This window comes from Erigeron canadensis, chromosome 6 (genome assembly GCF_010389155.1).
Source record: "Erigeron canadensis isolate Cc75 chromosome 6, C_canadensis_v1, whole genome shotgun sequence".
In the NCBI taxonomy this organism is placed as follows: Eukaryota; Viridiplantae; Streptophyta; class Magnoliopsida; order Asterales; family Asteraceae; genus Erigeron; species Erigeron canadensis.
Genome location: NC_057766.1, coordinates 3176165 through 3192652, shown reverse-complemented (window position 1 = coordinate 3192652; position 16488 = coordinate 3176165). Strand labels below are relative to the sequence as shown.

Below are 16488 nucleotides of genomic sequence, written 5' to 3'. Positions count from 1 at the left end.
GTTATGCAATTTCTTATATAAGGGTCAACCTATAATATCAAAAGTTTCATCACATCATCTGAGTGACTCAGGTTCAACGTTTGTCTTGAAAAGAGAACTAACCAATTAGCTTTCATGAAGTTTTTAACCAAGAGCATGTAAAAAAGGTATCTAAAGAGTTGGGTTTCAGTTGTATAGTGAATGGTTATTATATTTTTCCCCCACTTTTTTTTTTGGATATATACATACGAAAAACTGCATAAAAAGGGACCAAAAATCGTTAGCCTTTTGAAAATTTGGTAATAAGGTTGTTTTCAAGTTTACCAGCAGGTGCCACATAAAATTAGACAAACTGATCAAAGTTATTCCCATATCATGATCTTGACCTAATTAATTGTCTGGGTTGCTAGTAATCATCGCATATTGATATCGATAGTTTCTATAAAAAAAAAAAAAAAAAAAAGTTCAACGCTTTCTCCTAGGCAAAAAGGCCCTCGTTTCCAAAAACAGCAATTGAACAAGATCTGGTCACCATTTTAGGCATTTATCACATATAAACAACAACAACAAAATTCAATCCCTGCAAACGGAGTATGGGAAATTATCCCATATAAACATTGGGCCTTTTTCTAATCATCTGGTTTAATTAACGTGTAATTTGGAAAAGCCACTACTTGATATTAAATGACGATCTATTACCTACATAAGTTTTCTCTTGGTAATAATGTGGTCCCTGCCAAATCCTCTGGATAGCCATGGTGCAACAAGAAAGCCATACACGCGAATCGTCACATATGACCACATGAAAAGTATGTCGAGTACATGCATTCAACAAAAAAAAAATTGATGAACTTATTGATCAAAATTAAATTAATAATTAGAATATGATACATACTAACCTAGTGCAAAATCCCACTGATGAAACTGTCTACGGCAAAGGAGTTGTTCAGAGTCCATAAAGACCCAACATTCAAAAAATTAAATTAATAATTAGAATATGATACATACTAACCTGGTGCAAAATCCCACTGATGAAACTGCCCACGGCAAAAGAGTTGTTCATAATCCATAAAGACCTAGGAGTCGATCCCAACAAATCAAAATACATCAGTCTCATTGTTCTTGCTTACTGTTGGACCATATGGATAATGCCGAATAACACCGTCTTTCCCATCCATCATATTTGCAGCTAAAGAAATCAAAGACTCAAGCTTCCTATAGCCATCAAACCGAGCAAAAAACCCCGAATTTAATTGAGAGAACTGGAGAGCTTTTAATATTTAATCCCTATGTTTTTTCTTTTTCTCGCCTCCTTTGTCTTGTAAGTTGCTCTAGCACCTTGCTAGCCTTTTGATTAGTAATATTGAATGTTCAAAAAAGAAATTAGAATATGATACCTGGGAAAGACTCTAGTGAACCAATGAACTGATGAAGCAAGCCCCAAATCAGATTTTCAATAACAAACAAAAAGGGAGATATATTTACCTAGGAAAGAGGGGGTGAATATCCATATTTAAGGATGTGTGATATAATGTATTGATGGGATTCATGAATGAATGATCTAATTATTCTCTTTCACCTTCCCACCTTTGCTCATTATTAATCATTCTTTTTTCCTTTCAACTTTCAAACCCATTACACGAACCACATTCTAAACTTCTCGGTTACCTTGTTTAATGCTTACATTCATTATCATTATTGACAACAAGAACAACTAACATCAACCCACCATTAAAACCGACCCTTCGCAAACCCTGCATCATTAACCATCATAAACATCACTCAATCAATGCAATTAACCTCATTTATGGCTTCATTCCCACTATTACAAAATCTATATAAAACTATATGTATATCATCTTACATACAATGCTAATGATCATCAAAACCTTAAATATCCTCATAAATTCCATCATAAAATTTGTGCTTTACACGAACCATAAACAATATATATAAACAACATAAGCAATTAACATCAATACATTAATTCCCTCATAAATTTCATCATCACATTTGTGCTAACCTATGTAGCACCGAAACGGATACTGCAAAGGGGCACGGGAACGATACGGAAACGGGGATTGACAAAACTAAAAAATTTAGGATACGGGTACGGCAAAGATACGACAATAAAAATATATTGATTTCATATAAAGAAAGACTTGAGATTTGAGAGATTATGAATTTTATAATGTATGCTTGATGTTGACCGGTGATCATGGATTAAACTTTTACTAATCAATTTTGGAATAGAAAAAGCTTGATGGTGATCTCAAATGTATAATGTAGTTAGTTTGTGTTTGGGGGTATGCAGTTGGAATAGAAAAAGCTCATTGAAACCCTAATATTAATTAGATACTGTATAGAAGTTTTACAGAAACGTTTCGGTATATATGAAAACTTCAAGGAAACGTTTCGTATGCGATTCTGTTCCCATGGAGTTTCTGAAGCGGATACGCCTACCTGTTTGAAGTTTCGGTGCATCATAGGTGCTAATTATATTATATATGGATATAGATATAAACAACATAAGCAATTAACATCAATACTTTAATTCCCTCATAAATTTCATCATAAGTTTCATCATCACATTTGTGCTAACAAAGCAACTATAACTCAACTTTATATATATATAGATATAGATATAGATATAGATTTTCTCCTTTTTAATTTTTTTTTTTTTTAGATAAGAATCCATTAATTTTCATTGATAGATATAGTTTTTTACATAGAAATAAAAGGCAAACGAGCAACAAGTTGCGCCGTCACTCCTTTTTGTATAGCAAAACGTGATACGGAGCTATAAGTGAGACAAGGATCAATACTTAATTTTAATGGTTTCGGGATCATATCAAGATTACTGGAAATGTTGAAAGATATCGGTACCATACCGGTATCGGCTTGTATGAGACCAAATTAGATATCGTATTTGATATTTTGATGATTTCCAAAACAATACCGTCAGTAACAATTTCGGTACCAGACGATTCCGAATTAAATTACAACTATTGGTTAAGGAAAAGAATTCATACCCATAACTATTGCTTTATTGTGTAGACACACAGTGATGTAAAAGTAGAACATTTTGGTCCATATTGCTAATCCAATACGATGTTGCTTAAACTTAGAACATTATTATATCATACATATACAAAAATCCAAAAAAACCCCTTTAAGTTACTTTCAGTTTACATCATGCCTTATTACAAGAAAACATTCTGATGAAGTTGCATACCCAAATTTATAAACCCTCATTTCATATTGTAAGTGCTCGATATTCCTTTTTGATCATTAACCTTAATCTTATACATGTAAATTAAACTTGGATAATATTTTTCTTTCTAGTGAAAATCCCACCTATGAGCGGGATCAGTGGCTTCTTTTTCTTCTTCCTCAAAGAAGGCTGCCTTTCAAGCACGATTTCCTCGGGTGGTTGTGTCATAACTTGTTCAATTGAAGGCGGATTTGCAAAAGTCACATACCTCTTCTTTTGAAACTCGATCTCTGATGCCTCATCAACAAGACTTTTTTCTGATTTCACTTCAAACTTTGTGACATCTTCCATGAATTTAAGATCCTCCTTAATGTCTAGGTGATTCTTGGAGTCCTCTTTGAGCTGTTGTAACTCGTATTTGGTTCGTTCAAGCTCTTGTTGTAGAGAAGATAGACAAGTTGCCATTAGCACTCGATCCTCTCGAGCCTCCTCTAGCCTTTGTTTGGTCTCCTCTAACTCTATTGTAACCCGATTACTATGACCATTTTCATTGTCATCCTCTTCATGTTGCATCTATAATATATAGGTAAAACACAAATATTACATTCAAATTCGGATCATAATGGTAGTTTTTTTTTTCTGTTGAATTCCTTTATAATCTACTAATTATATATTTCAATGCCTAATAGGCCATTTAGTATGGACAATAATGCATATAACGTCTTTACAAATTAAAAGTTGTTTCGAGAGATTGCATAATGTGTATTTCAGTTTTGCCTAACAAAGAACGAGCATAGTGCTCGCGCGTTGTGGTGATTAGAAAGTAAGAACAATATAAAAGGGAGGCAGTAGTGAAGATCGAGGGAGACGGTGGAGAAAGATGGCGGCGGGGGAGGGTGATAGAAGGTCGATGAAAGTGTGTAATGATTGAAGAGGATGAGGAAATGAGGATATATAAGGGTTTTATGTTTAAGTAGGGTATAAAATGTATTATGGAAATACTGAAAAAAGTGCTTACTTTTTAAAAATAAAAAAAAAACTAATATGCTTTATAGAAGAGTACAGATAAGAATCTCTTTCCCTTGTTTAAAATGGTAAAAAAAAAAATATAAAAAAATAATTAAAAAAAAAAAACATTTAGTCAAATATATATAAATATCAAATTAAAGACAGATATACGGTTTTTTCTAAATGTAATAACTATGTAAGTAGCTACCCTTTTTGTGTGAGTGGGCCGTAAACGTAATGGATCAGTAAGAAAGGGATGCTTTCATTCACTTTTAAGCAATCCCCCATGCTTTTTATTCCCATACGAAACCATTTTATGTGATCTAAATAAAGTGTGTTACCAACTTTATAATTCTTTTTATAAAAAAATGTTGTATTAAAAATTAAAATTCTCTTATTTAGTTACGTTTTGTAGAAGGAAAAAAAAAAAAAAAAATTGTCGGTACACATTTATAGTATTAAAGCTATATTATTTACATTTAGTTTAGCAAACCTTTTGTTTCTTGTGGAAAGGCCAAATGTAATCAATACCGTATCATGTCATTCTAAACATATTGCACGTTCTTAGAAAACATGTCTTGATAAAGCCATAAACGTACATGCTACTTTGATATCACATTTTCTAGATACAAAAATGCATTTAATCAACCATACAAGATAATTTGTCAAGCACTAATTTAATCATTTTGCATCTCTTTTTTTATAACAACAATTGGATTAAAATGATGGCTTTGGGGCTTTGGGCTAAGATATGAAAGACATTAAAGGTTACATCTAATAGTTAAGGACTAATCTGCCATAATGGTTAGACGTTACAATTCCATAGTAATTTATAAAGTTACATGATCATATAACTAGTTAAACAGTTTTTGCACTACAAAAAATAAATCAAATATCCACACATTTTTTTTCATATATCCACACTAAAATGTGTGTCAAATTAAGTGTAAGTACAGATAATAATGGTATTACAAATCAAATATGATAATCCGTACCTAAAATTATAGTGGACAATTTTTCATGCATTTTCAAGCTTAGACTTTTGTAATCAAAATAATTGTTGTTACACTTAATTATAAGCATTAACTTTTAATATAATATAGTTTTACATATTTATAAGCATGACAAACTCTTATAATTTTTTAACGTTGCTTATTAAAAACGTATAAATAGAAACTAAATTTAGAGATACATATAAATAGGAACTACACAAAACAATTATTATATTATTTTGTAGTGTTGTCGAACCACTAAATATAGAGATACATATAAATTTAGAGTTGTCGAACAAATATTATAGTTTTACACTTAATTATTATATTTTTCTGTAGTGTTGTTGAATTACTAAATTTAGAGATACATAAAATAGAAACTACACAAAACAATTTCTTAACTTTTAGTATACGTAGTACAAAGCACTTTGTTTGTCACTAATAACTAATAAGCAACATATTTGAACGTGTTGTTTAAATTTGTTATCAAATTTTGTAATTTGTTTCAAAACATTTAACTCATTCTTGATAATCAAAATCATAAGAGTTTGTATCACTTTTTAGCCATATTCTGATATTCACATTTTGACTAACATAAATTCACAAAGCGAAAACTTAAAATGAAATGACCTCTTTGAGTTTGTTGGCATAGACTTCGCCCGCAAGAACTCTCTCCCCAAACAGCGCAACGGCTTCCTTGACGGACTTGAAAGGGGCGCTAGTATCGATTTCGGCTCTTGTCATCATTATGGATTAGTGATAAGTGAATGTGTGGAAAAAGAGAGATGGAATGTGAAGATATGGAGAATGAGAAGAGAAGCTTCGTTTCTTTGCGGCCACTTCAACTTGCACAGAATTCTGTTTGCTGTGTTACATGTGGGTGCACTACATTTCTTTTGTATTGTTAATTGATATTGTTTCATTGAAGCAATTCTAGTACTATATCTTTGCCTCTTGTAGTATGTAGGGGCAAGGGTGTAGTCGGCTTGTTTTATCGACAAAAACCATCGGTAAGGATCGGCTTTTCGGCTATACTATAACATCTACATCGGCCTGTATCGGCAAGTTTAATCGGCAAGCATTGGCAAGATACATCGGCTAGTTTTGACCGATGAAAGTGAATGTTGGTAGCAAAGAATTGGCAAGTTTTTTTTTTTTTTTTTGTCTTTTTCCTTTTGGCAAGTTACATCAGCTCTTTGGCAAGAATTGGCAAAAAAATGTCACTACACCATATAATTTGGTAAGGAATTGGCAAGTTTTGGCAAAAAATCAGCAAGTACAAATGGCATGCTCCTATAAGTTAAAAACTTGCCAAAGAGCCGATTATTGACACTACACCCTTGCCCTTTGGCATATATTCTTGAATAGCCTTTGCCTTTTCATAGGTAGCCCATTATTTTTTTAATGGCTACTACTTTTATATCTATTTGTAAACCACTTCAATATATTTTTAAATTAACCCATTGTAAGGATAAAATCATGACATAGACGGGCCCATTATTTTCAAACAATGAGCCAAACCTGCCCATGACCGCCAAGCCGAGTTACTCGGTCGAATTGGCCCAGTCGAGCATCCCATTTGGTTACAATAATCCAATAATATGGAATAACAACGGGTCATTATATATAGAATAATTGCTAAAACAACATCTATAGCGTATCAAAGCAATTCATTACTGTCTTAATAGCATAATATATCATCCAGATAGCTAAAACCATGGTCCGGCTCTAAACAATATCTGAACAACATAATTGAGTAAATAAATATAGTCTAAGAATAATACATGATAAATTGGAAAGAATAAAGGGGAAAGCTTACGTGCTCAAAACAACATAAAACTTTTTCTATTTTTTTTTAGTAAAAAATGAATAAAACTTATGTCCAACAAAAGCTAACCAATACAGTAATATAATTCTACGATTTTAGCCTTTAAACTTTCTCGGATGTATATATATTTGGTCCCCCCTCTTGCAATACATAACCATTTTGAACAAAATAGTTGGTGTAAACGGATAAGGGAGAATATGCGTCAATAGATTTGGTAAACAATAGATTTCATCAAAACACAAATGCAAAGCGGTTATGTTACGTGGCTGCGATGCGTCGACCGACATCGATTTGTCCGTCACCTCTATAAATTCCTCGCAAACAGCCTGTCTATTCAAAAGGTTCCCACTCATTTTCGAATTTCATTTTCTTTTCAACATGCAACAAAGTTGAATATATAAATTCACTAATCACTATGTATAGAAATAAGTAAATTTAATTAAATAATAAGAAAATTAATATGAGTAACTAAAGGTTAACCGGGGAATTTAAAATATGGAAAATGATAAATCCTAATTAGCCTAATATCCTCCTAAAAACCTTAAATCAAGACAAGTGTAATCCATCCATTCTCTCTCATAATCTCATCCCTTGACTCAATCAAGTGTCATGATCACATAGTTAGGAGGCTTTTTAGGAGGATTGGTTAGGAAGATTAATCATTTTCCTAAAAATATTTATATTACAACAATCTAAGTCTCTATATGAGGGCATGATTTCGATATACCGGGTTCAATTCTGAGGGGCAGGGTTTACTCATATTAATGGACGTGCCTTCAGACGAATTATTAGGAGGTTTCCCCCCATCAGGTATTTGAAATAAACATTTTAACTTCGACGGAGATCTCTAGCGCGAAGCCTGTCAAGACAACGTATGCTAGACATCCAGCTGTTGAATCGCGACACGAAATATTATATGTATGTCAATTTTTCAAATATGGTCATTAGTATATATTCGATGATAATTCTATGACCTACCAACAAGAAGTCAACCTAGTGGTAAAACAATCACTTAATGATCTTAAAGTCTCAAGTTCGATCCCCGCTTGGCACAAAAATAATTACTTTAAGGTACCCGTTACCAATGAAGCGTAGACCCACATGTGAAGTTTAAATATGCGAGTTCGATCATTCGGGGTGCCCAGATCATGTGGTGATTAGGATTGAGGTATTGTACCGACATTATATGACTCATACGGGGTAAGTCGATGGATATCCAATTGTGGTATCTGGGCTAGGGTTACCTCCATTACCTTTTTTTTTATTAATGAGACATCTGTATAAGTAAGAATGAACACATGACTCAAAAACCCACAACCCGATCTAGACCCGTGCAAATCCGACCCGACTCGCCCGAAGAGGTAACGAGCCGGTTAACGAGTTTGATTTTGTTTCTTCGCTGGGTTTTGGACTGGGCCTGGTCGCCTGGGTTTTGACAAGTAAAGAACAAAAAGACCTTTAAACCTGAGAACCAAACTAAACCCGACCCGAACCGGCCGAAAAAGTAACGGGCCGGGTCACAGGCTTGATTTTGTTGCTTTACCGGGTCACGAGTTGCACGGGTCGAACTGGGTCCCATGCACATGCTTATGTATATAAGTTGTTACTTACACATAGTACCTAAAATGCAATCATTATTCATTAACGGCGTTTTAAAGTTAGTTGGGTAAAATCATCAAAAAGAACTAACATCTAAAATTAATTAATCAATATAGTTTTTGTGTTATAGTTGTATTATATATATGTATTTCGATATCCAGCTACTAATAAATTAGGAAAATGATAAATTATTTTAAAGATTATCTTAAAAATCTTTTTAAAACTTTAAAAATGTGACATGTGTTATCTACTGTTTTTTTTTCTAATCTTGCCCCTTAATTTTTTCACATGTCATCATTCAATAGTTAAAAAGATTTAAGCTAGTTTATTAAAAGGATTAATCATTTCCAAACACATGTGAAGTTTAAATATGCGAGTTCGATCATTCAAGTGCCCAGATCATGTGGTGATTAGGATGGAGGTATTGTACCGGCATTATATGATTCATACGGGGTAAGTCAATGGATATCTAATTGTGGTATCGGAGCTAGGGTTCCCTCCATTACCTTTTTTTTTTATTAAAGAGACATCTGTATTAGTAGGAGTGAACACGTGACTCGAAAATCCGCAACCCGATCTAGACCCGCGCAAATCCTACCCGACTCGCCCGAAGGGGTAACGGGCCGGTTAACGTGTTTGATTTTGTTTCTCCGATGGGTTTTGGGCTGGGCCTGGTCACCCGAGTTTTGACAAGTAAAGAACAAAAAGACCCTTAAACCCGAGAACCAAACTAAACCCAACCCGAACCGGCCGAAAAAGTAACGGTCTGGGTCATAGGCTTGATTTTGTTGCCTTACCGAGTCACGAGTTGCACGGGTTGAACCGGGTCCCATGCACATGCTTATGTATATAAGTTGTTACTTACACATAGTATCTAGAACGCAATAAGTATTCATTAACGATGTTTTAAAGTTAGTTGGGTAAAATCATCAAAAAGAACTAACATCTAAATTAATTAATCAATATAGATTTTGTGTTATAGTTGTATTATATATTTGTATTTCGAATTCCAGCTACCAATAATTTAGGAAAATGATAAATTATCTTAAAGATTAGCCTAAAAATCCTTTTTAAAACTTTAAGAAGGTAACATGTGTTATCTACTTATTTTTTTTTCTAATCTTATCTCTTAATTTTTTCACATATCATTATTCAATAGTTAAAAAAATTTAAGCTAGTTTATTAAAAAGATTAATCATTTCCCAGTAATTTATACTCCATGATACAGTACAAGTAAAGATGTACTATTACTAAAAAAATAATTCAAAATGTGCAACAAGAAGACAAATAAAAGACAAAATTATTTACATCTATATCTATAGTTCTATACATATAGACCAAACAATGAACAAAGTAAATGTATAATCACATGAAAACCGGTAAAGAAACAAAAGAAAACTAACTAATCAAATTCCTGTCTCCACTTCCCACCCAACTCAACCCAATCCAACTATCATTGATCTCACCGTCATACACAATGTCATTCTCCGTCAACCCACCGCCGGCGATCCACATTTCCCGACCATCCATTTCCCGGCGGGCTCAACGTCTAACCATGGCTCTCCGGTCCAGCTGCAGTACTAGTAGTGTCTCAGTCTCAACAGCAGCAGCAGCACTGCCTATACTGACCAAGCTGCAACATGACTGTGCCACCCCTCTACCTGTGTTACGCCACGTGGCAGATTCCATGGCGGATGACATGCGTGCTGGACTTGCTGTTGATGGTGGTAGTGATCTTAAGATGATTCTTAGTTATGTTGATTGTTTGCCAAGTGGGTATGATCCTTTCTTTCTTTTTTTTTTTTTTTTTTTTTTCATTTTTGAATGTGATCAATATTTGAATTTTTTTATGATCATGATTAGAATTAGATCTAAACTTTAGTTTACTATCAAATTTGTTTGATCATTTTAACTATAGGGACTACTTGGTTGCGACTCATCAACCCAAAGGTTGTAGTACATACACGACCCTTTTTTTTTTTAGCTGTACACCATCAAATGTGCTTTAGAGTAAGTAAGTAACTGCCCAGTGCCGCCTTCCGCGGGTTTTGAGCCCCAATACCTCGACGGTGTATGGGGGAGGTTAAGATGTAGGCAGACCTTACCTCTACTTACCTCTACCTAAGTAGAGAGGCTGCTTCCAGTTTCTACCTAAATGGTAGAAAAAGGCCCTCCAACCTTTGCATGGGATGAGGATCAAATGTGCTTTAGAGTGTTCTATGAAACATGTTTGGTGGTGTACAGAAAAAATGGTGGACAAATCAACTAACACATGTGGACTAAATGTTAGAAATTAATCTTTTGTTTCATTATAAAAAAGTCAGTTACTACTTTCAAATTTTAGACAAATAATGGTTGACTTTAAAAAGTCAATTGGAGTTTGAAGTTTGAACATTAATTCTGCAGAAGTAGTTATCATAAAGATATATAAATCCCATGTTTCCTTATAAAGTAATTGGTGGATATATTTGAAAAACAAAACTTATGAGGAATTAACAGGTTTGGATTTTAGAAGTATTACATTTGAATCTCTGAAGTCAAATTTAGCATCTGTTTTTGAACCATGGAAGTGTATTTTTTATTTTTCTTTTGGAATTTGAATGTATTTCAATTAATAAAGGAACGAAAGAGGGTTGTTTTATGCACTGGACCTTGGTGGTACGAATTTCCGAGTTCTTAGGACTCAATTAGGAGGAAAGGATGACAGGGTGATCGACACCGAATTTGAGCAAGTTTCTATACCACAAGACTTGATGAATGGCACCTCTGAGGTGTGCCTCTGCAATTGAATATTTAGTTTTTTCATAACGAGAAATTCGAGTTTTTATGTAGGTTGTGGTTGATCAATGTGTTTAAACATGCTTAGATGAACTTGTAGGAGCTGTTTGATTTTATTGCTTCCGCACTGGCAAAATTTGTGAAAAAAGAGGGCGGAAAATTTGTCTTGCCAAATGGTAGAACTAGAGAGACCGGGTTTACGTTCTCTTTTCCAGTAAAGCAAACCTCCATTGATTCCGGAATATTAATCAAATGGACAAAGGGATTTGCAGTCTCAGGAACGGTTGGTATATCTGACTTTCACTGAAAAATGTTTGATATTGTCACTCGGTGCCGAAGAAAATGGCTAATAAAAAGAGACTTTGTATTTCTATATGCAGAAAGTACTGTAAAGATGGTACATAACAAATAAGGTTTAAGGATGAGTCCTGCATGATCCATTGAGTCGATTTCACCTTTTTCATGGCACCAAATTCTGTTTTTCATAAGCACCTTCGACATGTGTTTTTCTTGGCTTGAGCATTTATATAAGACTTTTCATGTTTTTCTTTGATAGAAGTGTAACAAATGCTAACATTTGTATAAGTCAAAAGTCACATGTTTTTGAGCTTATGACTGTAGAAAAATTGCCACTTATGAACACTTTTATGGTCTAGCAGTTAATTCACACTTAAGAATTCTGTAGTTTTATAGCGTTAAGTGTGTAAATATGTTGACTAGCTTATTATCATTATTTTGGGTTATACTAGTGTTATTATTTTGTGAGACTGAAAACAAGTTTGACTTGTGTTTTCAGCCTGGGAAGAATATCGTGGCATGTCTGAACGAAGCTATGGGAAGACAAGGGCTCGATATGAGGGTTTCCGCATTGGTACACACTTTTGTATGGTGATAAACATATTTTTACGTATAAGAGAAAATCTATCTTAAACTGTTTTTTTCATCATTGCAGGTTAATGATACCGTAGCAACACTAGCCGGAGCAAGATATTGGGATGATGATGTCATGGTCGCTGTGATTCTTGGGACCGGGACCAATGCTTGCTATGTGGAATCTGTGGATGCCATTCCTAAAATGCAAGGCCATAAATCTAGCTCTGGGAAAACGGTTAGTGACTTAGTTTTGGATATATGTATATATACACATTGATTGCTAATATTACTGTGTGTACTCCAATCATTTAGAATTTAGATGAACTTTTTACATTATAAAAGGGAAATTATAACGAACCAAGTTATGTTTTTTGGTTCCTTTCTCTATGTATATAGCTTTGCCCCATTTTACTTTTAAACGAGTTTATTGAGGCGGAGCTGTGTCTCCAATGGGCCAAATGGTGAAAGAAATAGGTTAAATGTTAACTGGTTGTGTGAGATGTGTCAAATAGGTCGAAAGTCACTTACAGTTTACTAATTACTTCGAATACGATTTATGTAATTAAATTTAGCACATTAATGATTCTAATGGATATGACATAATGTGGTCTGGGTCAACCCACAAAAGTTGACCCATATCATAATTACCCATTTTGACATGTTTGACCCTACTCAATCCGCCCCATTTTGCGACCTGTGAAGTATCTATATTTCAATCATGTTAGTATCTTGTAGACTGGTTTATTGAGTTTCTGCTGAATTTCACATTTCCTAAGTTATCCCATGATGGATTTTTGTTAGATTGTCAATACTGAGTGGGGTGCATTCTCAAAGGGTCTTCCATTGACAGAATTTGATAGAGAAATGGATGCCCAGAGTATAAACCCAGGTGAACAGGTAAGTTACGACTTTTTCACTCTTTATGACTCATGGGAACTACAACAGATATCGATCTTGTCTTATCTCATATTTTGTGTATTTAGCTTCCTTCTTCTAAATTGACCAACTCCCATATGTGTTTTTTCACTGTAGTTATTTGAGAAAACAATCTCAGGAATGTATCTTGGTGAAATTGTCAGACGGGTACTCATGAAGATGGCAGAAACCGGTTCATTATTTGGAAAGCACATTCCCGAAAGGCTACAAACTCCATTTTCTCTTGGGTAACTGAAACATCTAATATATCTGATTTTCGTTTGAATGATGTCCTTGCTTCTCGAACTGCAATGTTAAATGGTATTTGCTTTAGTTAAGATTAATCCTGAATTGAAATTGTAGGACACCAAATATAAGCTCCATACAGCAGGACACTTCGCAGAACCTTGAAGCTGTTGGATCAATCCTATATGAAGCAACCGGGGTAAGTTGTCACCTTAAAACCCCTTTCAAATTCAATTATACATTGTGTTTTGCATGCACTTTTAACAATTGCTAAGAATCATGCTTCCATCAATTTCGCATTTTAGCTTAATAACGATTTATTCCTTAACTTTTTATTTACTTGTTGAACAAGATAATTATAAATTGTTATCGGAACTCCTTTAAAAAACATTTAATTAACCACTACACATTATATTGTTTCAATGTTTTTTTCCTTTTGAACTTATTTCTTTGAGGGGTTAAAAACAACATGTGAATGAAAGATAAGTGTATTAAATCATACCAAAAATCGTTTGAAGGTTAAAAAGCTAAATAAGTGAAACTTTGAGGACGAAATCATTATTAACACATTAAGTTTCAACGAAAACTAAATGTATATCCATGTCAGTAAAGAAAAGATACACCTTTTTATCCACATCTGCACCCCGAATAACCTTGGACTCTAAAGATAAATGGGTAAATGAATGAGCTTTTCTAGTGACCCGGGGAAGGAGGGTATTTGACTCAAATTTATGTAGCTAAACCGTGGTACCATTGTGAGCGTTTCCTAGCCTTTTACGTTTTCCTTGTAAGGTTCTACCTGAGACCTTTTATGAGGATCTCATTACGCCCGAGGCCCAACCACTATGCCATAGTGGTGGTGGTTATCATTAGACTATAAATGGATTTGAAAGTATGGTCTTACACAGTTACACATCTTCTAAGTAAATATTTTCATACTCTACAGTATATTTATAATAAGATAAATTCAACATATTAGGTTGAGTCAAATTTGGAAGCAAGAAGAATGGTGGTGGAGGTTTGTGACACGATTGCAAAACGGGGAGGCCGCTTGGCTGGAGCAGGAATTGTTGGAATTCTCCAAAAGATGGAGGAGGATTCCAAGGGTATCGTGTTTGGAAAGCGTATGGTTGTTGCTATGGACGGAGGTTTATATGAACACCACCCTCAGTACAGGAGGTACCTTAAAGATGCTGTGGCAGAACTTCTAGGACCAGAATTATCGAGTCATGTAGTTATAGAGCATTCGAAAGATGGATCTGGAATTGGAGCAGCACTCTTGGCTGCAACGAATTCGATTTATGAACACTGATATATTGATTGGGTAATTTCTCACCCAAACTTACTTATTTAGTCATTGTATCTTGTGTTTGACTTATCAAAAAGTCAATTTTGGTATAGAATAAAATAGCTTGATTGGTTAATGCAGTTAAAATCAAGTTAGTAAAAGAACAGTCGTTCGTATATTTGTATTAATATGCCTTAAAGAATACCATACTTAATTGGATGAATGAATATTATTTTTTGGAACAGATATGGAACAATGTATACTAATGTGCACTTGAGTTACATGGCTAGGATTTTGTATTTCCTATCACATATGAATAGTTGAGTACAAGTATAAAAATTTACCTCTTGTAACCACAAAGGTTTATCTGCAACGACTCCGAGCTACTCACAAAAGCAATGTCATCCTGGTGACCCGCAAAGTGAATTGGATATCCAGGTTTACCCAAAAAGAAGTTAGTGTATAAGTATATGTTCTTTGATGTAGTTACTTGGGTACCGGTTATATTAATTTATGTTGGGAATATGTATTCACAGCCAAGATCGAATTAAACACAAGAATCGGTTCCATTAATGTCATTATCGTTTTGTACAATCGGGGATTACATAAAACGAAATTAGGCTCTTTTTTATAATCCTAGATGACAGTTGATCTCCAATCGTTACATCTCTTTGATCTCCAATGGTTACTCCAAAACACCGTTTATATCCATATTTAGTAATGATACGTCAATTAACATATACGTTTTACCACCAGTATCCAATCTTATATATCATTATACAATAAGAAGCGTACATTTTACCACCAGTATCCAATCTTATATATCATTATACAATAAGAAGTGTACATTGGTCTCCTATGACACCTAGTATAGGGAGATGTGAGAAGGATTAGGATAGTTGGTGGCGATTCCCAGCTGATAACTCGTATTATGTATACGGTTTTACGCCATCCAATCCTATGATGGTGATGATATGTGTTTTAGTTATATTTGCTAGATGATGATTAGAGAGTTTTGTTGTTCAGAGAGATTTGGCATATATCTAGAATTTTATGTCAAAGCTTATGTTTTTCCAGCCTGACTTGTTTCACTATTTATAGTGATAAATATGACTTTTAGGGACTCGAAATTAGGGTGTCATTTGGTGACTCGAAATGTTGTCCCTTGGTAACTTGGAAGGGTTGTCCATTTTGTAACTCGAAAGGTTGTCCCTTGATAACCTGGAAGGGTTGTCCCTTGGTAACTCGAAAGGTTATCTCTTGGTAACCTGAAAGGGTGTCCTTTAATAACTCAAAAGGTTGTTCCTTGGCAACCTCAAAAAGTGTCTTTCGGTAATTCGAAAGGTTGTCCTTGGATAGATATTATTCTTTTGACACCGTATATATACTATATTATCGTGTATACGCTATTAAACCCCCTAATTTATGTGGTAAATATATCTACTTTTGACACATGAATGAATTATTCAAAAGTTATCCAAAATGAAATGTAGCGAAAACTTTAATAAATGTTACGTATTTACTTAAAAATATACAGATTCATGGCAAACACAAATTACTTTAAATGTAAGAGTAATTACATAGGAGATTCTTAAAAAGATCGAGTAATAAAAAATGTGCAATTTGGGGATCACATAAATCTTAAGTTACATGTTCTAGTTTGATGAGAACTTTCTATGCACTTTTCATTGTTTCTCTTTTCTTTTTCTTTCTTGAATTCATATAGCAAGTTGTATTATTGTACAGAGCAAGTAATTTAGTTGGTGAC

General features: G+C 34.0%; 2 protein-coding genes across 2 annotated transcripts; one reads left to right on the top strand and one right to left on the bottom strand.

Moving 5' to 3' along the window:
• Positions 1 to 3128: 3128 nt before the first annotated feature.
• Positions 3129 to 6075, bottom strand: LOC122605874 (WEB family protein At1g75720-like). Its single transcript, XM_043778835.1, has 2 exons — positions 5824 to 6075; positions 3129 to 3766 (listed from the first exon to the last, which is right to left on the bottom strand). Exons 1-2 carry the CDS (start codon positions 5938 to 5940, stop codon positions 3296 to 3298), a joined length of 588 nt encoding a protein of 195 aa, XP_043634770.1. The 5' UTR covers positions 5941 to 6075; the 3' UTR covers positions 3129 to 3295.
• A 3898-nt stretch (positions 6076 to 9973) lies between these two features.
• Positions 9974 to 14962, top strand: LOC122603147 (hexokinase-2, chloroplastic). Its single transcript, XM_043775773.1, has 9 exons — positions 9974 to 10396; positions 11241 to 11391; positions 11499 to 11681; positions 12195 to 12269; positions 12351 to 12506; positions 13073 to 13168; positions 13304 to 13434; positions 13550 to 13631; positions 14412 to 14962. The coding sequence occupies exons 1-9, from the start codon at positions 10098 to 10100 to the stop codon at positions 14742 to 14744; spliced, it is 1506 nt and encodes a 501-aa protein (XP_043631708.1). The 5' UTR covers positions 9974 to 10097; the 3' UTR covers positions 14745 to 14962.
• Positions 14963 to 16488: the final 1526 nt, after the last annotated feature.